We start from the raw sequence: 20,421 nt of genomic DNA on the forward strand, positions 1-20,421 counted from the left end.
CTGCAGGGCTCTGCCTGCACCCACCCACCCCCTGTTTCTCCTCTCGTTTTTAAGGCACAACTCTTCATCTGCTCATTTTTCCTCCCTTCTCCTCCTTTCCAGCAAGGAAAAAAAGAACAAGGTAGAAAGCAAGTTAGGAAAAAAAAAAGAAAGCAAAAGTGATTGCTTTAAAAGAAGAAAAAAAGCTTTTTTTTAAGGGAAAATTAATTTCTCTGCAGAAGAAGTTTTCATCTAAAATTTTTAAAGATGGGCAATAAGTCTTTTAGTGAAAACTTCCCCTTTTTTTGGTCCAATAAATGGCAAAGCCCAATCACTGCCAGCACCTGAGGGCAGCCTGCCTAGCTGTGAGCATCACTGCCATCCCCTCTGCACTAGAGATCCCCCTCACCCCAAACCCTGCGGCGCGTGTCCCGGCACCAACCGCAGCCAAATCTTGGGAATACAGACATAACTACCCCAGCACACGCTCCAGCAAAACCACCCTCAAGTTTCCATTTTACCTAATTTTTGCCCCTTTCCCTTGTTTTAAACAAGAGGCGCTCGCAAGCACATCTCCCCCATGCCCCCCGCGCGTGCACACGCACAAATTACACGGGCTGCGGATTTCAATTTTACATCGTCTGGCCTTTCCTAGCCCTGATCACACTTATTAACTAGACAAACCCATGAGAGATGATGAAAAACTTTGAGTTTAAAAGGAAAGATGGGGGGGTGGGAGGGGAAAAAATACCGGAAAGTATTAAAAACTCTTTACTAAACATAGGAAGTCAAAGTCAGGTAGTTTCCAATTTTCCGAGCCAACTATGAAAACCCCTATTAAATAAAATAACTAAATAGAAATAAAAGTGACATTTGGCTTGCATTCCATCATTACGGCGAGTCTGTCCTCTTTTTATTCTCTCTCCTAAAAGCACAGTTCAAATGACAAATAGTTTGTTGCAGTGTATCAATGCCTTCTATTTATCCCTCCCCGCAGGGGGGCTAGTCCTGCAATGTCATCTTTAAAGAGGAGAGAGGAAAAAAAAGGGGAAAAAAAAAAAAAAAGGAAAAAAAAAAGGAAGAGTGTGTGGACAGGGAGAGAGGGAGGGGGGAAGAAAGAAGCAAGAAAAACGGGGCAAGAAGAGAAGAAATTGGAAGCAAATGGTCCATGAAGTAAACCATGATGCAGAGCTATCGATGCCGCAAATGGTTTATTCATCCGGCTGATATTGTTGTGCCCGGGACTGAATGAACTCTTTCAGAGTGCCATATGAAGTTAAAGCAAGTAAATTTCTATCTTTCTCCGCATTAGCTGCCTCATTGCCCTTCAATCGGGCCTCACAGAGGCAGAAAATAGCTCAACCATCTGCTTTCAAATCCCTGCGTTTGGCAGGTCCCGGGGGTTTGGGGAGGGGAGCCCACTGTGCCTCGCACCCCGGATCCTGCTGCGGCCGCCCCGGTGCCCGGCGCCACTTCCTGGGCTGGGGAAGGGGATGGTGGTGACACCACGCTCCGGGAAACCACCCCCTGCGCTGGAGGAGGGAGAGGTGCCCAAGCAGAGGATGCGCAGGGATGGGGTCAGGGCGCTGGTCAGTCCCATTTTCTGAGCTGGTTTTGGGAAGGAGGTGGACTTGGCAGAGCCTCGAGACCGAGAGGAGAGGTGCTGGGTGCGGAGGGGTGGGTCAGGATGGGTGCACAGGGAAGGGTGCGGGTCAGCCCCTTGCTAGCTCCAGCTAGAGGCATGAAAATCCACCCCTGTGCCAACTGCTCTCCTGGAGGAGGAGACCCCCCCCAAAGGGCCCAGCTTTGCGAAGCCCAACCCACAGACACCCCTCTGGAGGGTACCGAAGGGGGAGCAGGACCCCCTCTCCACCTTCCTCTGCCTCACGCCCCAGCCAGAGGCACGCGCCGGCCCAACGCGGTGAGCCGGCTGCGGGCGCTGAGCTCTAGCCAGCTCCTCTCCCTCTCCGCCTGCCTCCCCCTCCTCTCCCCAGATTGTCTAATTAGCGCTGATGGATAGTTTAAGTAGCTAAGCCTGGCGACCCACTGGAGCATGAACAGTGTGGGCAGGGGCCAGCAGGCAGCCGGACCACGAGCGCTATTCGGAGGCAGTCGGGGCCAGACCCACACCTCCCGGAGTGATGTGCCACACTTACCGGCAGCGCCTGGCCACGGCACCCACCACCACCGGGCTCTCAGTCCCATCAGTGGCCAGAGCTGCCTGGGGGACGGCGGTCCCATGGGTGCCCCCAGATAGTGGGGTTGGGGAAGTGAGGAGGGCTGGGCGAGCTGCAGGCATGGACAGGGGATCCAAGCTGCAGGGGCCAGCCCAGATCCCCGTCACCCACCACCGGCCCCCACTCTCCCACCAGCGCCTCATCTGTCTAATTGCTCCTTTATTGCTGCCCCGTGACACTGTCCCCTCTGGTGTCACCCTGAAACGGGCCCTTCCCCTATTCACGCCGGCAGCAATTAATGTGCCGGGAGAGGCGGAGGGGCTGGGGCGGGCGGCAGGGCCTCCCCACCGCACACGGCCCACCGTGAAATTTCCAATTAGGCTGCAAATACACGAGACGCCCTCAGCTCTGTGGCTGCCATGCTGGCTGGGTGGCCGTGATCGATTACCTTGGGGTTCTCCAGGATCCCGGCTTCGTAGCTGCAGCAGGCAGGGAAGGAAAGAGATGTCACTGCAGCACCTGCAACCTGCAACCCCAAAACCCACTGGGATGACCCCCCCACTCCAACCAGCCCATGAGGATGGGCGTAAATATGTGTCTTGGATCTCCATGGGCTTTTAGCAGCAACCATGCAAGGAGTGCCAGGTTTGAGAGAGCCCAGAAGATGGATGGTGCCATGTGGGATGCGGACAACCAGGCAGAAAGGGAGGATAGAGGTTTTGGGGTCACCCTTGGCCAGCATGTGGCAGGGCAGCCTGAGACTCTGGAGGTGTGAAGAGCCCTCCTGGCCATGCAGGATGAGGGGGATCGGGGCCCCAGGCTCTAGGTCCTCACGCCACAGGAGCTCCCACCCACCCGTCCTCTCACCTGATGTGCATGAGGTTTTCATCCATGCTCCAGGGCGTCTGGGGCGTCACAGGCACCGGGATCCCGTGTTTCTGCCGAGAGAAGGGGATTGGGGCTGAGCCAGCCTGTGGGGAGAGCCAGCCCCTGCTGGCACTGGCTCGTGCTGGGATCATCCCAAAAAGCACAAAGGCACAACCCAGGGCCACCAGCAAGGCAGCACAGAGCGAGGTGGACATCTCTGTCCCTGACCCTGGGCAACATCAGCTTCCACCATGAGGGCCACCTCGATGGGGATAATCAGGGACACATTGTGGCTGGGAGCACAGCCACCCCAGCCCTGCCACAAGCTGAGAAGGAGCTCCAGAGCACCCCATGAACCCAAGCGATAGAGACGTCAGCATGGACATTGTGTGCTTTTTCTCTGTCCAGTCCAGGACGGTGCATTCCCCCAGCTTAGTGCCTCCTCAAGGGGAGGTGACACAGGGACAGAAGTCCCCAAACTCACAAGATGCTCTCCAGCCTAAACAGGACTGATGCTCTGACATGAGGGGACAACACACGTGTCCCCACAGCCCTGTGCAAACACGTGGCGATGCAGACACACGGCACATGGGCAGCAGGCACTTCCCTAAGCCCAGGCACCCCGAGCATGCTGTGCCCGGGGACACACGGCCCCGCACCAGCCGCCTCCCCGGCACAGCGCGCAGCGCCGAGCCCAGCTCCCTAACAAGGTCACCAGCGTGCTCAATTATCCACTGACATTTCAATAGGGGAAATTGCCTGTGAAGACGAGGTGAATATGTGGGGGAATTAGCGGGAGAGGCGACGGCGGAGAGCTAACAACCAGAGCCAGCGGGGACGTCACCCACCCTGCCAGCACGCTGAGCCACGATGTCCCGGCTGTGGGAGGGCCACGGTGAGTCAGGGCTGGAGACCGCAGTGGCTGCGGGTTCTCACAGTGCCTCAGCGCATCTGGACAGCCTGTATGTCATCAGGCGGCTCTGCCATTTCAGTGTCACCTCACCAGGGATGTCAGCTAAGGGCTTGGCCAGAAAGAGGAGCAGGGGCTGAGCAGAGGCTCCTTGTTTGCCAGGAAGAGGGAAGGGAAATGCTTGTGGTTGTTAAATCATGGTCCTCAACCCATCACTGAGATGGAAGCAAGGTTCTGAGATACCTCCTAAAGCTGCAGAGGGATGAACTCAGCCCTGCTCCTGGGGCACTGTTGTCCCGGGCTCATGGGTCCTGGTTTGCTGGGTGTGGGACACCCTGGTACTCCTGTCCCAGGCTTTGGAGGTGGGTGCTGGGCAACGTTCACCTCCTTGACCCAGGCCCCTCTGCAGAGCTGCTCTCCTGCCTGCAGACCTTGCCCATGGAGGAGAACAGGCAGGGCACATCAACGCTTCACACAGGCTTCAAAACACAACCTTGGGCTTGCTGGAAGGGCAAAACACTGCCTGTTGGGTGTGAGTGCAGGGGATCTCCTGGCTTCTCCAGGAAAGAGCAAGAAGATGCCTCCTCTCCCTTTCCCACCCCTTGAACAGATGGAGCTACAGGTGCCTCCAAACCCCCCAAAGTCCACCAAATAATGCTAGAGGGGACCAAAGGCTGGGGGACAGACCTCAACCCTGCCTGAGGTCAGACCATGCTCCCATCGGCACCTGCCTCCTCATTCTCATCTTCATCCCAGCACCCTCATGGATGTTGACAGAGGACATTTCACCTTAATTAAAGCTGAGCAATTAATGCAGAGGGCTGTTTACCCTGAGGGGCTGCACTCAGCCACACAGGGCTTGGGGGAGGCCATGCCCTCTGATGGGCTCTCTCCATGCCATCAGTCATACCCATCTCACTCAGGATGCATAAACACATCTTTCAGACCCTAACACCCACCAGTTGCAAGCCACAAGCCCCAGCTGATTTATTTTCTCAGCCAGCACTCTCCTCCCTCTGCCTCTTCCTGGCAGCCAGGGAAGCCCATGCTCCCCATCCCATCCTCACCCCATGTTATCGCTTCAGAGGGAATCCTCCAAGTCCAGACACACATACCGACATCTGCCAAGCCCAGGCAGCCTTGGTTGGGGTGAAACATGCCACAACCAAGGAGAGATCTCATTTTCAGGGCACAAGCTCTCTTCCACCCAACTCTGCCTGAGGCAATGGCTCATCCTGGAGCAGCATCCAGGAGAGCTTCATATTTCTCATTAAGGTGTTTCAGCCTCGGCTGTTTGTGGGGATGAAGTGGCCGCCAAAGTGGCTTGCTGCCAGAGCAAGGTTGGCTCCAGCCCCTGGGCAGCAGATCTACACAAGAACTGTGCCATGGTGGCGCAGATCCCAGCTTTCCCCAGCACAACGAAGCCCCAAATGTCAATGCGTTATAACTCCCCAAGCGCCGAGGTAAGCGCATCCCGGTGCTGAAAGGACCTGGCCACACATCTCCCTCTCCTGACAGTGAAAATGAAAGGACACCCCCCCCCCCCCTTTTTTTTTTTTAAACCTTGAACATAACGAGAGACCGAGAGGTACTACAAACCCTCAATCCCAACCTTTTCTCTTTGAGCGGGGCCCCAACCCATTTAATTTCCCTTTTCCCCCCCTTCCAAACAAAACAAAAAAAAAACAACCCCAAACAAAACCCCCAAACCCAAAACACATGTTCCATTTTCCATATAATAAAACCGTGGCGCTCTTAATAACTCCCCTATTTGACAATTTGTTTGGCAACATATGGAAAGCTCTCGTAAACTCGCCCCTTCATAATACAACGGCAGATGGCAAACACAATCCTCAACACGCTGCTCTCGGCAGCCCTAATGGGCTCGGAGGGCTCCTCACCCCACGCCGCATCCCTCCGGCTCCGCACCTCGCCTTCCCAGAGATTACCCAGGCAGCCTCGGCGGCAGCTATTTAAAAACTGAAGCAATTTTCTGGTTTATGCACAGAGCTGCCTTTTCCCTTTTGATTGATTGAGCCGAGTTGTCAAGCATTTCCATGAAGTTGCTAAAAAAGAAAGGTACCCTGGTGGGCATGTAAAAACCTGATGCAAAACTTCTAATATGTTTTATTGCAACTTGTACTTCAAAAAGGAAAGGACAACAAAGGCAAACGTATTTGCTTTGTCTGTTACGCAAATCAGGGAGCTGGGACCCGTTTCCTTGGAAAGCAGGTTACCATTAATAGCCAGGTAATTATGGGGCTTTTAAAAAGGAAGGAGAAAAAAAAAAAAAATAGGAGGGAAAACTCCCCCCAGCGAGAAGGCTCCAGCATGGTGCTGCAGAGATGTTGTGCAGGGCTTGCTGCTGTCACCTGCCAAGCCATGATGAGCACCCTGCAGCCACCCGAGCATCCCTCGGCCGCCCCACACCAGCTCCTACCTTGGCGTAGTCCATCAGCTCGCGGCGCCCAGGGAAGCGCTGATAAAATTCGGGCAGCCTCCACGGCGCGATGACCTGCCAGGAGGGCAGGAGCATGAGACCAGAAGCCCCTGGCTCCCTTGCAGCCCCTGGGCCCCCTTTGCCCCTCAGCACCTCTGTGAGGTTCCCACAGGAGAGGGCTCCTGGCAGCCCTGGGGAGTCAGGACCCATAGGGTGTTGGTCCCCCAGCTGAAATTTAATCTCCCTGAGCAAGGGGGGAGTAACTCAAACCCCTGACCCTAACAAGGCGCTGGATGCAAGGCCAAAACAGGCAGCATTGATTATCCAGCAGCTGCCTTAGTACTGTTTCCTCTGTGGCCTCGTGGTGTTTGGGGTAAAAATAGGTCAATTAAGGATCATTACAGCCCCCTCAAATGCCAAAACGCCACTGTGCAGCTGGCAGCTTGTTAAAGCGAGGCACAGCTACTTGCATCGGTGTTAAAACAAAATTCCCCACCAGCTGGGGAGGGGGCCAGGAGCCTTGCGGTGAGGCCCCAGGGAACAATTTTGGGTGCCTTACCTTGATCTTAGGACACAGGGCGTAGCAGGTGAGCTCGAACCGAACCTGGTCGTTGCCCTGAAACACAAATGGGAGATGCTGAGGGGTCAACCCCACATTGGGGCGGGCTGGGAGATGGGTGCCCCCCACCCCAATACCACTGCTGGGGGACAGAGCCTCCTCCCTGGACCAGCTCATCCAGGGCCATACAGCACCAACAGGAGAGAAACGTAGCCTGACAGGGCTGCATGTTTGGATTTGGGGAAAGAAACTGCAAAATTGGTGGGAAATGTTAAAAAAGTGGAAGGAGTATTAAAAGCACAGATGACAAAACAGCAGGTCCTGGATGTGCTACAGCCCCACAGCTTCGCCCAGGGAGCTGGGAGACTCAGGGCTGCTGGGTGAACATGTGTGCGGTGGTGCACATGCATGTGACAGCCTTTGAGATGCTGCTTGGCTGCATGTGACAGCACACACGTGTGACAGCCTTTGAGATGCTGCTTGGCTACATGTGACAGCACATGTGTGTGACAGCACATGTGTGTGCAGCCTTTGAGATGCTGCTTGGCTGCAGCAGCAGCTCCTCTTGTAGCACTGGAGACTTCAGGCACAGCGAGCAAGGAGCCTCCGTTTCCCTGCTCCTGGTTGCTCTCCCTGTGCAAGGACGGGACTGAAATCCCCTCAGCAGAGATCTGGAGGGGACACGTGTCAGGGCCTCAGCTCCAGCCAGCACAGGACAGCCACTTGTCCTGTGTCCATGGGGAAAAGCATCCCAGCCCGTGGCGCCAGGGACCCTCGGGTGAGCGGGGTGTTTCTAAACCCCCGTGAGAGCCACCAGGCAGGAGGGGTGATCTGGCTGATGCTACCCAGGACTTCATAGACTGAGGAGGGGGTCATACCTGTTCTCCCAGTAATGTCACTGGGATGGGATTGCTGACAATTTTCACTGGAAAAACAAGGCCTGAGGCTGAGGACCCATCTCCTTCCTCCATTCTCCAGCATGGAGTGTGGCAGGATGCCAGGACTTGGGCTGGCTCTGTCCCACAGGGTCGCTTATAGTCCCTCTCCATGGCTGGTTTGAACCCCAAACTACCTTCCTGATGCTCCTGACAGCTGGATGTTCAAAACTCTGATGCAGCTCATTTGCCTGGCTCTGAGGGAGCCTGGCTGACCCTGGGGTCCCCCAAGAGCTGTTCTGTCCCCTGAGCTGACACTCCTAAAACCTGAACAAGCAGATTAGGGATTTTTTTCCCCTACAGGCATCAAAGGACACATGGAGGGAGAAGGCAAGGTGGAGGGGAAGACCATGGTGACCAGAAGGATGCAGCACTCATAATTAAATAGCTCTGAACATCCCTTTATCTTAATTGGACCGTGCTGACAAGGTCCCACTAATGAAACCAGGTAGTTGGGAAGGGGCAAGGAGCGAGCCTGGGAGTTATCAGCACTTCCAAGGGAACAACACTCACAAAAGCCCATATTCCACCAATGCCAAGGGGTGTAAGGACCCACCCCCCCCCCCCCCCCCCCCCGCCTCTTCTTGGCCCCAGCCTGGAGGGTACATTTACAACCTGGGCTGGGAAATCCCTGAGGACTATTACACAGAGGCGAGTACATCCACCAAAGCACTCATTTCCCTTACAGGCCCAAAACAAGTCCATCTGCTCCGGCAGCGGGGACACCGCAGATGGCCCACATTTAAGACGCCACGGCCTCAGCCGGGGACGGGGTGCAGCCGGCTCGAGTTACCCACAGTCGGTCCCTGCCTGCGCCCGCGGCTTAATGGCTCGGGGAGCGGGCAGAGCCCGGGGAGCAGCCCAGGGTGCCCCCGTGAGCGGGGACGGCTGGTGCTGGTGGTACCCAGGAGTGGAGGGGACATGACAGCACTGGGGGTGTGTTGCTCCAGGGCACCCTTGGGCTGGGGTTTTCAAGACAGGGGTGCTGAGGATGGATGAGATGGACGATGAGATGGAAGGGGTGTGGGAAACCCATGGCAGCAGGAGCAAGAGTTAAGCCAAGCACAAAGCCTCCCAGCTGTTCCTCTGCCCCATCTCCCTGGTGCTGGCATGTCCCTTGGCTGTCTCCTGGCTGCATCTAACATCCCCCTCGTCACAGGGTCCTCTGCCATAGCTGGGGACACCCAAACCCACCCCCCCAAACCCAGCCCCTTCCACTGAGACCCCTCCAGGTGGGCACCTCGCCTTTGCCCCTAAGCCATGACGGGCACAACCCACACTTTGGGTCCCTGTGGAACAGGGAAAAGGGGGCATTGGGTGGGTCCTGGGTGCATGCACAGCACCCAAGGGCCCCACAGAGGCCTCTGGTGATGGTGTCACCCTGCCCCAGGTGTCCCCGCACATGGCTGGGCAGCGTATGGGCAGGGGCTGGAGGTGCCAGGGGGTGGCCCACGGTCAAGTCTTAGCAGGTCCCATGCTCCCAGTGGAGGATTCTCCCTCTCCGGGCAGGGGCTGGCCCTGGGCATCCTTTCCACGGTCTCTGGCTGCCTCTAGTGGCAAAGTGTCCTCCCTGCGACCGGCAGGGGTGAAGACAGGGGTGGAGACAAGAATGGGGACAGTTGCACTCTGCCCGGGGTGCCCCGAAATGCCTTTGTATGTGCTGGCTCATCCCCAGCCGGCTCCTGGCCCGGGCAGCCCCTATCCGTAACAGCTTTTAGAAAGCTGAAGCCGAAAGTGGGGGTTTGGTTGTGACCCGAGCCTTCCCGACAGGGAGAAGGAACTGAAAGTGGATATAGAAATCCTAGAAGAGAGAAGGAAGTGTCAAAACACGGTTGGGCTTCGTGCAGCCCTGCAGAGCGCCCAAAAAACACCCTGCACGCCCCTCCTGGTACCCACAGCTTGGCCAAGGGGCTGACCTGGTCCCCCCACCAAGCACCCCGTGTCATCCCCACCATGGAGCCCCCGTCCTCCCTCACCTTGCCGGTGGCCCCATGGGCAACATACTGGGCACTCTCCCTCTCGGCGATCTCCACCAGCTTGCGGGCGATGCAGGGCCGTGCCAGCGCCGTGCCCAGCAGGTACCGGTCCTCGTAGAGAGCGTTGGCCTGCACCGCCGGCCAGATGAACTCCTCCACGAACTCCTTGCTGATGTCCTCAATGTAAACCTGCCGGGATGGAGGGAGCCTTGTGATGGGAGGGTGCCTGGAGGGGGACCCCACTCCTCTGGGGTTTGGGGATGGTGCAGTGAAGGGTCCCTTCGTCTCCCCTTCCCTAGATGCTACTAAAAGGCTCTGGTGCAAAACCTCAGGAAAAGGGATTTCTTGCTGGCACTGTCCCCTCCCTCGAGGCGTCTCCTGCCGTGGGGTGTGTGAGACCCCCGGGCTCAGCCCCATGGTGGGGAACAGGGGGAGCTCAGAGTCCCCTGGGCACCCAGAGGGAGGGATGCTGTTACCTTCTTGGCCCCCAGCGTCAGTGCTTTCTTTCGTGCTGCCTCAAAATCTTCCTTCTGCCCGATGTTGGCCTGGAAGAGGGGAGAAAAAAAACAAAAACAAACAGGATGGTTTGAAAGGAGACCACAAAACTCAGCACAAATCCAGCCCAGCATCATGCAAGGCACAATAGAGCCTGTGTTGACCAGGCTTAAGGTCACCCAGGATGGGCAGGAGTGGGGGTCCATCCACGTGTGCATCCTGTCCCCACCCTGATGGCATACCTCGGGGCCATACCTCCCTCTGTCAGGCCCCTTGGCTTTGCCCCAACATGCTGCCCTCATTAGTGAAGGATCATTTACGGGCAGGGACAGGCTGTGCCGCACAGGGCTGGCAGCTCAGCAGAGCAGCACCCAGACTGGGCGACGGTTACCCAGTGAGAGCAGAGTCACCACCATGGCCACACACACACCGGGACCCCCGTCACCCACCCAGGGCCCCAGACCCAGGGCCCCCTTCACCCCCAGCCCCCACAGACATTGCAGGGCTCGGCGCAGAGCTCACCAGGTAAGCAACAACATCGTAGCCCTGCTCCTTCAGCCACACCAGGATGCAAGAGGTGTCGAGGCCCCCGCTGTAGGCGAGGACCACCGTGCCCTTGGGCTGAGCCATGGCGCTGGCAAAGCAAAAGAAAAGGGGTTCAGGATGGCCCCAGCCCCTGCTCGGCGCAGGGATGCTGCAGACATCAGCTGTGAAACCCTCCTCCGTGTCCCTGAACTGGCCATGGGGCCGTCACGGTCCATCCTGGTGCTGAGGGCAGCCAGGGGTGAGAGCTCTCCTGGGGGATGGGATATTCTGGGCAACACAAAGATTATCCTGGGAATGAATAACCAGGAGGCAAGAAGCAAAGCCAGCAGCAAACTAAACACTCAGGGCCAGCAGAGGCTTGAGTAGGTAAAGGAGCATGTGGTGGAGCTGCCGGGGCCAGGACAAGCTCTCCGAGTAACAGACAGGCTCCCAGAACTGCTCTTGTTCACAGGCAGCGAGAGCTGCTGCCATCAGGTGCTGGCTGCTCCCTGGGACCAGGGCCATGGGCAGCTCAGCCCCATCCTCTGCCAGGCACTCACCCCGGCATCGGGGGGGGTCAGTTGGACCAAGACCCTTCCCAGGGCTGCAAGGAGCAGGGAGAGGGCTGGGGGTGGGAGAAAAAGCCACGGCACTATGGCTGTGTCCAGGCTGTGGCTCTCAGCCAGGATGGGCACCCTGCCCATGTGCTGGCCAGTGCAGCCAGCGGCAGCCGGGCGATGGAGGAGGCCAGGGCACGCATTGCGGCCACTTTGCTCTCGCTCCGGCAGCCTCAGCACAACCAACCCCACGCTCTGCACGCACCCTGCAATGCCGAGGGGCCGGGACTCAGATGCAGGCACCCGTCCATGGTGGAGATGCGGCCTGATGCCTCGCTCGGGCACGACCTGGCACGTCGTGGCCTTGTGCCAGGGCCAGTGTGGAGGAGCCGCAGCAGCAGCTGGGTGCAGCCACTCACCGACTCAACCCCGAGCACCCACTGGCACTGCTGGGTGTGCGACAGCTGCAGGGCTGGGGGCTCGGCAGCGTCCCCAAGTCTAATTAACACTTAATGGGTGTTTGTCCTAATTATGCTGCCCCATGTTTCCTGCCGGTGTGAAACACCTACGTGGGGACGCCCCTCATCCTTCAGACGAGGCTATCGAGGACGTCAGGCAACAGCAGGAGATGGCGAAGGACGTAGCAGCCCGGAGCTCAGGGGCAGGGATGGGACTCCCGCTGCAGGAAGGGGCTCGGGGCTGTCCCCACAGCCCCCCGGGGCCGGGCTGTAAATCCCAGGGCCCCATGAGGAGGCGATGCCAGCTGACCCTTGGCCGGGGAAGGTGGACGGCAGAGCCAGTCAAATCCCAGCCTGAGCAACTTTCATCCTGCTGCTGCCAAGTCAGCACAATCCTGCTCCTGCTTTTGCAGGCAGGAAAGGCGCTGCCGGCCCACCCGGCACCTCTCACCCCCGGCTGCGGTTACACCGGGCTGCGCCCCAGCACCCTGGTCCTGCCAGCGCGGTGTGTGGGCAGCATCCCACAGGGCATGGCTTGGAGCCGGCCCGGGTGCAGGATCAGGCCTGCCACTGCTGGTTTCTTGCTGAAGAGCAAAAGGCTCTGGCAGCCCCATTGGGCTCCCTGCGCCTGCCTGTGCCCGTCGGGCTGCCTGCGTGCGCCGTGCAGGCAGCACCCTGGCTTGTGCAACCGCCGCTTCCCTACCCTCGGGGCCCCACGGGTGTGCTGAGCTGGGGACGCTCAGCCATTCCCTTCCTCGCTGGAGCGTTTACAGGAAGGCAGTCGCAGTTCCCGAAAGGGCCCAGCCCAAGCATGACACTGCACCTGCAGCTCCTTGCTGGGCAAATTCCTTCCTTTACCCTCAAAACCCATCCCCGCTGTGGCCGCCAGCATCGATGTTACGGTTGCCAGCCTGACTAAGCGCCTCTGAGACCGGTCACGCTCGCTTCACGAGTGGCCCGGCAGCAGGTTAGAGGAAACACCTCCAACTTTTGCCTGCTCAGCCACGTTACCCTGCCCACGTGATGCTGCAGGGATCTGGGGCACCTTGCCCTGGGGTCGCATCCTGCACCCCAGGAACGGCGTGGAGCCACCAGCATTCCAGCTCCGGAAACGGGGCTTGGGCCAAGCCCGTCTGCCCAGGAAGGGAGAGCCCCGAAGTTTTGGCATTAGGTCGTAATAAATCAGAGCAAACAAAGCTCAGCAAAGAGGAACGTGGTGGGACTTTCTCAGCCCTGATTATTATTCTGCAGCAATTTCCGTGTGAGTTGGGGCAGGGTTTTTAGCAAAGTGACTCCAGCGGCTCTGCTCCGCAGAAACATTTTGTTTTTGTTTTTAAAACTAAAGGGAAAAAAAAAATAGAAGGAGAGGGGAATAAAAAGTTTGAAACTTTGCTAAGGAGAGGAACTGCCTTCACTAGCCGGGCTGGAAGAGCCACCTCTGCTCCGGCAAGTGTTGCCTGTGGGCAGGCAGCGCGGCAGGCTCCACAGGGGTGCCGGCAGCAGGGGCATGTGGGGATGCACTCGCTGGTGCTGGGGTTTGCCTCAGCATCGCTCCTTCACTTCGTGGGGGGTCCCATCCTGCCCCCAAGAGCCCCAGAGCAGAGCGGGGAGGGCACAGGGTGGTACCAGCCAAATTCCCACCTCCCCTCCCTGGGGGTGTCCCAGGGGACCCCTGAGGGAGATGGGACTCACTTGGATCCCCCCCTAAACTGAGGTAGAAGAGGTTTGACTGCATCCTGCACCTCCCAGGTCTGGGAAGGGGCTGGGACCCCACTGCCTGGCTCCTGCAGGGACCAGTGAGCCCTTCTCTGGCACCCAGGAGTGAGGGAGACCCATGGGTGGGTGAAGAGGGGACAGCCAGGGACAAGGGGACAAGGTCCCCCAAGGCAAAGGGCCCCCTTCCCCCTCTCCCATGCCCTGTCCGCACTCACCCGCTCTCTGGCTGCCCTCAACGCTCTGGTCCGGTGCCTGGAGCATCCTCCTCCTCCTCCTCCTTTATAGCCGGGCGTGGGCAGGCGGAGCCGCCGCAGGACTGTCCCCTCCGTGGGCACTGTCCCCAGGCAAGGCCCTGCCCTCCGCCTGCCCACAGGACACACAGGCAGAAAGGGGGGTGCAGCTGGCACCCCGATGCCAGATGGAGAGTGTGCCAGGCCCTAGCCCGCTGCACAGCTGCTCTAGGTGCTGTCACCCATGTCACCCCACTCCTGACCTCTTCGTCAGCCTCCACAGAACACTGAGGGGGGTGCCCCCCCCACCCCACAGAGCCACCTGCCCTGAGGTGTGGGAAAATGGGGGGCAGAGGGGAGCTGGTGCCTGGCTGATCTGCAGCTGCCTGGCTTTCCTCCCCAACACAGTGACAGGGAAAGGTTCAATTTATTAGAAACACCATAAGGAGGGAAATTTGGGAGCTGCAGCTCCCAGGGAGCCCAGGTAGGCAGGAGAAGATGGGGCAAAACCACCTTTCCCCTCCCATACGCCCAGGGGACACCAGACCAGCAGCAGATCTGGCCTTGGGGGAGGGGAAGCCCCTAGCCCGAAGGGCAGCACCTTCTCGGGGCATCTCAGTGCCCCTCCATGGGTGCAGCAAGAGCAAGCTCCAGTGATGGGCTCCAACTGCGGCACCCTCACCTGGGTGCACAGCCATCACCAGAGCCAACGGCCCGAACGTGGGGAAGCGTGGGCTCATGTCCCTGGAGTCAGTGCTAAGGAGTAGGACTGAAACAGGTTTTTGGGAACAGCCTCCACCTGCACCATATACAGAGAGGCCACATCCTGCTCTTGCTGACTGAGGAACCTGACACTGGGACAGGATTGGACCTTCAGATGCTGGACATTGGCCCTCCAGCATTGCCACATCCAGACAATCTCCCTTCTATGGTCCAAGGCCACATGGGGAGGTGCCCAAAGCCTTGGGAAGTCAGGGCTGACTGCTAGGGCAGCCCCCTCCTGCACACTGAAGGAAGTTGCTTTCTTGAGGCACGGCTGATACTTAGCCACAAAACACCTTTATTTGGAACAAAACCATAAATAAATAAATGTGCAGAGAAACCAAGTGGATTTAAAAAAAAAAAAATTGAACACAAGGTTATTTCAATTTAATACATGGTTAATGCCAGGGGGCCCTACGCCCTTCCCAGCCCAGGGGTTCACACCCTGCACCCCAGCAGGGCCCTCGCTGGCCGCTGTCACCCAGCTCATCCCCTCACCCCCCCCATCTGGGGGCTGACCGCGGCCAAGGCCGTCCAGAGCTGTTTGCTCCAGGGAATTGCGGGGTTGCAACAAAACCTGATTGCGAGAGGCTGTCGGGACATCTTGTCCCCCCGCAGGGCTCTGCTGAGTCAGGGACTGGCCCCGGGTGAAGGCAACGCAGGCAGGGGCTGCTGGGGGGCTGCTGGGGGGCCAGGGGGTGGCCAGGGGGGAGTGCAATGGTGCAAGCTCAGCTCTCCCTGAGCCACGTGTCCCCACCAGTGCGGTGGTAAGGGACAGGAGGAGATATGACCCTGCATCCCCTCCTGTCCCTCGGCTGTGTCAGTAGGGGTAGGGCGAGACAGAAATGAGGAGGAGGAAGGTGCTGGGTGCCCGCTGCCTGCCCGGGGCCAGCGCCTGCACCTTGAGGCGGTGGGTGCCAGGGTCCTTCAGCGGGCGCAGGGTGGAGATGATGCCACGGCCCCGCTCGGTGCGGAGGGTGAAGGGGCTGCTGGGCTCCCACTCCAGCAGAGTGAACTCAGGGCGGCGGCGGAGGGTAGGGCCAGGGGTGAGGTGCACCACGTCCCGGCCCGCAGCGATGCCGAGGGGCAGGGTGAGCAGCTGGTACTGCAGAGTGGGGGCACCAGCCGAGCCACAGTCTGGGGTGCAGCGACCGACACACAGCCTGCAGGAGAGCCGGGAGTGGGGGGGGATACGGGATGCAGTGGGGTGTCAGGAGTAGCCAGGACATCTGGGTCCACAGTGCCATGAGGAGTGTGGGACAGACACCCCCAAGCCCTGCAGCACAACTCACCCGGGGCTGGATCCTCTCTGGTACCCAGCTGGGCACAGCACATCCACGCACTGGGCACCTCCGCGGGTGTTGAAGCACATCTGGCTTGAGCCACACTGGATCGTGCCCTCCCCACACTCATCCATGTCTGTGGGCAGAGAGGGGACAGGTCTGAGGGTGCTGGGGTGCCTGTGTGCCCCAGGCTGAGACGGAGATTCAAACCCCAGCTCCCACCCCCTCCCACCCCTGTCTGGGGTTTCACACACTGGGGTAGCGAGAGGAAAGCACCCAGCCTTGGCGAGGTGCTGAGCCTGGGAACAACCCTCCCCTGGAAGAAGAAAGACTTGCAACCCCAAGGGGATGACATCCAGGGTGCCAAGGGGACTGGGTTCACACCCCGAGGGACACGGGCATTCCTCCAGGGCAGGAGCATCCCCCTGACACCCTGGCACTGACCGTGACAGGTCTTCCCATTGGGCAGGAGCCGGTAGCCGGGGGGACAGACACAGCGGTAGCTGCCTGGGCTGTTCCTGCACTGGTGCTGGCACTGGTTCGGCATCTGACACTCATCAAGGTCTGCAGGGTGAGAGGAGCGAAGGCAAGTGGGGAAGTGTCAGTCCCCTCCAGTCCCTGCTGCCCATGCGGCTCTCACCTCCTCTTGCTGGCACAGCCAGGCCCAGGGAGACCCCAACCACATGTATGTGGGTGCACACAAAATAGGAGACAGGGCATCAACAGGCACAGGAGCTGCCTTTTGGGCACAAAGTGGCCTCCAAACACCCTGCAAAGCCGTTCCCTGACACACACTCACCAGTGCAGGTGCCATTCCTCTTGACAAAGCCTGTGGGGCAGGGGGGCCCCCGGGCACCCAGCCCCGCAGCCTTCGCCACGCGACGGAGGGCAAGCTGAGTGTAGAAGGACCGTCCCCATGGGCGGCTGCTTGGCCCCAGCCGCCGCACGGGGGGGTCCCGGGGGGTGCTGCCCCCTCCATCTGCCCCTGCTGCTTCACACTCTCCACCTGGTAGCAGGGTCCTGCCGGGGGGGCACAGGCACTCGTAGGAACCTCGCAGGTTGCGGCACTCAAAAGCACATGGCGGAGGAAAACGCAGGCACTCGTTTATGTCTGGTGGAGGAAAGAAATGGGGTGCTGCAGCTGGATGGGGAAACTAAGGCTGGAGCAGAGCAGGGGAGTGACCCTGTGCTCTGTGCCCAAGGATGTGTCCCCTGAGGCCCCAGCCCTACCCAGGCATGGCCAGCCAGCACCCAGCGAGTGGTAGCCAGGAGGGCAGTCACAGCGATAGGTCCCTGCCACATTCTGGCAGAGCTGGTTGTAGCGGCAGGCGTGGGATCCCTCAGCACATTCATCGATATCTGGGGAGCAGAGAGGGTACAGAGTTGGGGGGAGAGGGTCGGGGGGACAGGGAGGTGGCACCACGCAGCAGGTGCTCCTCGCCATCCTCATGTCCCCCTCAGGAAGGTCCATACCGATGCAGTACGGCCGTCCAGGGCCCAGGAGGAATCCTGGTGGGCACTGGTCTCCATCAGCCCCTGGGAATCAAGCAGAGATGAGGAGGCAGGACACGTCACTGCAGAGATGTGGCTCCTTGCACCCTCAGAGCCACCCAGGACCAACAAGAGATCCCGCATCTCCATCCCCATTCCTGGGAATCCCCTCATTACCCGCATCAAGCAAGGCACGGAGCTGGAAGCGCAGCTCCTCGGAGGCCGGGTCATAGGAGGCTTTGACGGCGCTGGCCCGGACGTGCTGCACCAAGGGGGGCTGTGGATCTACGGCGGGGTTGTAGATGATGGTGTGATTGCAGCGGGCACGGATGATGCGTCCATCCTGCAGGAAGCTCTGCACCGAGCCCCCTGAGAGTCGCCCCACACCCGTCTGCACGTAACGCTCTCTGAAGTCCTGGAGAGAGGCAGAGAGGGGGTGGTCAAGCCATAGAACCCCCCTTTTGGGCTCCCAGCATGGGAGTCATGGCCCAGCAGGCAGGATGGGCAGCTCTGGCACCTGCAGCAGCAGCGCGGTCTCGCCAATGCTCTTTGGCACGGAGCCGCTGATGACGCTCTCCAGCAGCAGAGCACCGGCTGCATCCGTGCCCCGGGCGAGGTGGGTGACCCGCAGGAGCTCCCCTGCCAGGGGGGAGCAGTGAGCAGCAGCCCGTGGCACCCCCAAACACAGTTCCATCTCCGGCTGTGAGCTCAGCCCAGCAGCGAGCTGAGACCCCGAGGAGGGTGTGCGGGCTGAGGGAGGCTGAGTTGCGCAGGACGAGGCACCGCAGCCCCCCGACACACGTGGGGCTCCTGACATCCCTCACCTGTGGCAAACTCCAGCTGTGACTCGTGCCGGAAGGTGCCCTGGGTGAGCAGGAACCCGCTCCGGGCCTCCCTGCCAGCGTGTGCCAAGGACCAGTAAACAGGGGAGAGGATGGCAACCAGCACCCGCATCAGTGGCCCTGGGTGTGAGGGAGAAAAGATGCCACCACAGAGCCGGCACCCTCCCAAGGGTCCTTTCCCCCAAGCTTTTCACCTGATACAGGTCAAAACCCTCCCTGAGGTGAGGATGGGGGCAACCACCTACCGATGGCAGGTGGGATGTTACGGATGCTGCTCCGGATGGTGGTGGTGCCGGAGCGCGGGTCATCCAGCACGTTGGCATCAAGGGTGGCAACGCCAAGCCCGTGGGCATTGATGACACCAACGAGGCTGCCCTGTGCCCGCTGTGGCTCCCCTAGGGCAAAAGAGACAAGGGCAGCAACATTGGGGCTGCTCTCCCATGGGAAAGTGAGGTTGTTTCCCCATGTTGGAGTAACTTGTGCATCAGGAAAATCTGATTTTTCTGGAGGTGAAGGCAGCCAGAGCAAGGTGGGCAGCATCCCTACCTGGCTGCAAATACAGCCCCCAAAGACCCCGTGGGTCCGGGCAGCACAGTGCCATGTTGACAGGGGATGCTGCGAGTGTGGCCCCGTGCCTTGCTCACATCAACATGCACCAACATGCCCCAAACACTGCACAGTATCAACCCCCACGGTCCTGGCTGCAGCCCCAATATTTATTTGCTTTTCCTCCCGTGTGCTTGGCAGCAAAATGCCAGCAACCACGCAGGGGGCACACAGGGCACCCAGCACTTCCTCCGCGCTGCCAGCCAGCCTCGCCCTCTGCTGCCCAAGAGGATGTGCCTGTGTGTTTAGCAGAGCCCCTGGGAAACGGGAATTTAATCACAGGCAGCAAATGCAGGAAGGCTGAGGAGAGGAGAGGGGGGGCACAGGCTGGCACATGGCAGCTGCACGGATGAGGGTTTGTCTGGGCTCAGACCTTCTGATGAGCAGTGGAAGAGAGAGGGCAAACCAGAGGATGAATCAAGTAAGCAAGGAAAGGTGATATCCCTCCAAACCACCTTGTAGGAGTCTTACCCCAGGGTGTAATGGTGCTGTGGGAAGCCCCAGCCCCCCCCAGAAGCCCCCCAGGGCAGACACCCACCTTGGACGGCCAGGGAGGCATGGGCGACAGCAGACCCCAGGGCGTTGCGAGCGAGGCAGGAGTAGCTGCCAGCGTCACGGCGGCTGACGGTGGGCAGGAGCAGCGTGGCGTTGGGCAGGACGTGGGCACGGGGACCCTCGGGCAGCGGTTCCCCATCCCGCCGCCACTCCACGGAGGGGGGGGGCTCCCCTGACACGGCACAGTGCAGCAGCACCCGCTGTCCGGCGCGCACCACCACTGCTCGTGGGGTCACCGCCACCGCGGGGTCACCTGGGCAGGGAAAGAGATGTGGGCAGTGCCGCAGCATCCCAGCGCTACCCCGGGGCCATTCCCCAGGAGTCAGGGGTGGGCTGGGGGTGATGTGATTTGCAGTCCCTCAAAAGGAGGGTGCAGAGTGGGACAGCACTCACTTTGCAGGGCCAGGGTGACAACCTTGGCTGCCGTGCCCGCATCGTTCTCTGCCACACACCGGTAAAGCCCTGCGTCGGTGCTCTATCAGTATCAATAGCATTAGCACAGCACTTGGCTTTGCTGGGAAAGCTCCCAAAATGCTCCAGCATCCCCCAGGCCCCACTCACCCCCACAGCGTGGATGGCCAAGGAGCCGTTCTGCAGCTGGTGCAGGCGCCTGCTGGCCGCCACAGGCACCCCATCCTTGCTCCAGCGGATGAGGGGCACGGGGTGGCCCTGGGCATCACAGTCGAGGAGGGCATCGCCCCCAGGGTGCTCTGCCTGGTAGGTGCTGGCGTCCCCCTGTATGATGGGTGCCTCTGGGAAAGGGAGAGGGGTGGCAGAGGAGGGGGGTGGGCTGTGCACCCCAGTTTCCTCGCCAACACCTACCTCTGATGGAGACGAAGGCAGTGGCCCTGATGGCACCGACACTGTTCTCGGCGTGGCAGATGTAGGTCCCGCTGTCAGCACGGGTGGCTGCCTCCCTCCGCAGGGTGCTCCGGCCACTCTGCCCTGACACACCATCTGCGGGGTGAAAATCCCCCAAAAATTACAGTTGGGGACCAACTGGTTATAACCTCACACAGCCAGACATGCTGGCACCCCGGGGACTCAAAGGTGGAACA

General features: G+C 59.6%; 2 protein-coding genes across 2 annotated transcripts in view; both read right to left on the minus strand.

The window, feature by feature from the left end:
• The window catches only part of ASS1 (argininosuccinate synthase 1), a 28,862-nt gene extending 14,990 nt beyond the window's left edge, over positions 1–13,872 (minus strand). Inside the window, exons 1-8 of the mRNA XM_074923925.1 lie at positions 13,810–13,872; positions 10,861–10,972; positions 10,320–10,388; positions 9,844–10,032; positions 6,933–6,989; positions 6,374–6,448; positions 3,024–3,094; positions 2,605–2,635 (exon numbers count right to left, since the gene is read on the minus strand). Coding sequence (XP_074780026.1) covers positions 2,605–2,635; positions 3,024–3,094; positions 6,374–6,448; positions 6,933–6,989; positions 9,844–10,032; positions 10,320–10,388; positions 10,861–10,968 — 600 coding nt within the window. The 5' untranslated portion in view covers positions 10,969–10,972; positions 13,810–13,872. The remainder of the gene's footprint in view (positions 1–2,604; positions 2,636–3,023; positions 3,095–6,373; positions 6,449–6,932; positions 6,990–9,843; positions 10,033–10,319; positions 10,389–10,860; positions 10,973–13,809) is intronic.
• A 1,534-nt stretch (positions 13,873–15,406) lies between these two features.
• HMCN2 (hemicentin 2) overlaps positions 15,407–20,421 on the minus strand; it is a 36,936-nt gene continuing 31,921 nt past the window's right edge. The window contains exons 56-69 of the mRNA XM_074923683.1: positions 20,186–20,320; positions 19,925–20,115; positions 19,757–19,838; positions 19,347–19,616; positions 18,448–18,597; positions 18,185–18,322; positions 17,878–17,999; positions 17,538–17,775; positions 17,343–17,405; positions 17,100–17,228; positions 16,669–16,980; positions 16,314–16,433; positions 15,879–16,005; positions 15,407–15,749 (exon numbers count right to left, since the gene is read on the minus strand). Coding sequence (XP_074779784.1) covers positions 15,407–15,749; positions 15,879–16,005; positions 16,314–16,433; positions 16,669–16,980; positions 17,100–17,228; positions 17,343–17,405; positions 17,538–17,775; positions 17,878–17,999; positions 18,185–18,322; positions 18,448–18,597; positions 19,347–19,616; positions 19,757–19,838; positions 19,925–20,115; positions 20,186–20,320 — 2,420 coding nt within the window. The remainder of the gene's footprint in view (positions 15,750–15,878; positions 16,006–16,313; positions 16,434–16,668; positions 16,981–17,099; positions 17,229–17,342; positions 17,406–17,537; positions 17,776–17,877; positions 18,000–18,184; positions 18,323–18,447; positions 18,598–19,346; positions 19,617–19,756; positions 19,839–19,924; positions 20,116–20,185; positions 20,321–20,421) is intronic.

The sequence above is a fragment of the Athene noctua genome, chromosome 20 (assembly GCF_965140245.1).
Source record: "Athene noctua chromosome 20, bAthNoc1.hap1.1, whole genome shotgun sequence".
NCBI classification, from domain to species: domain Eukaryota; kingdom Metazoa; phylum Chordata; class Aves; order Strigiformes; family Strigidae; genus Athene; species Athene noctua.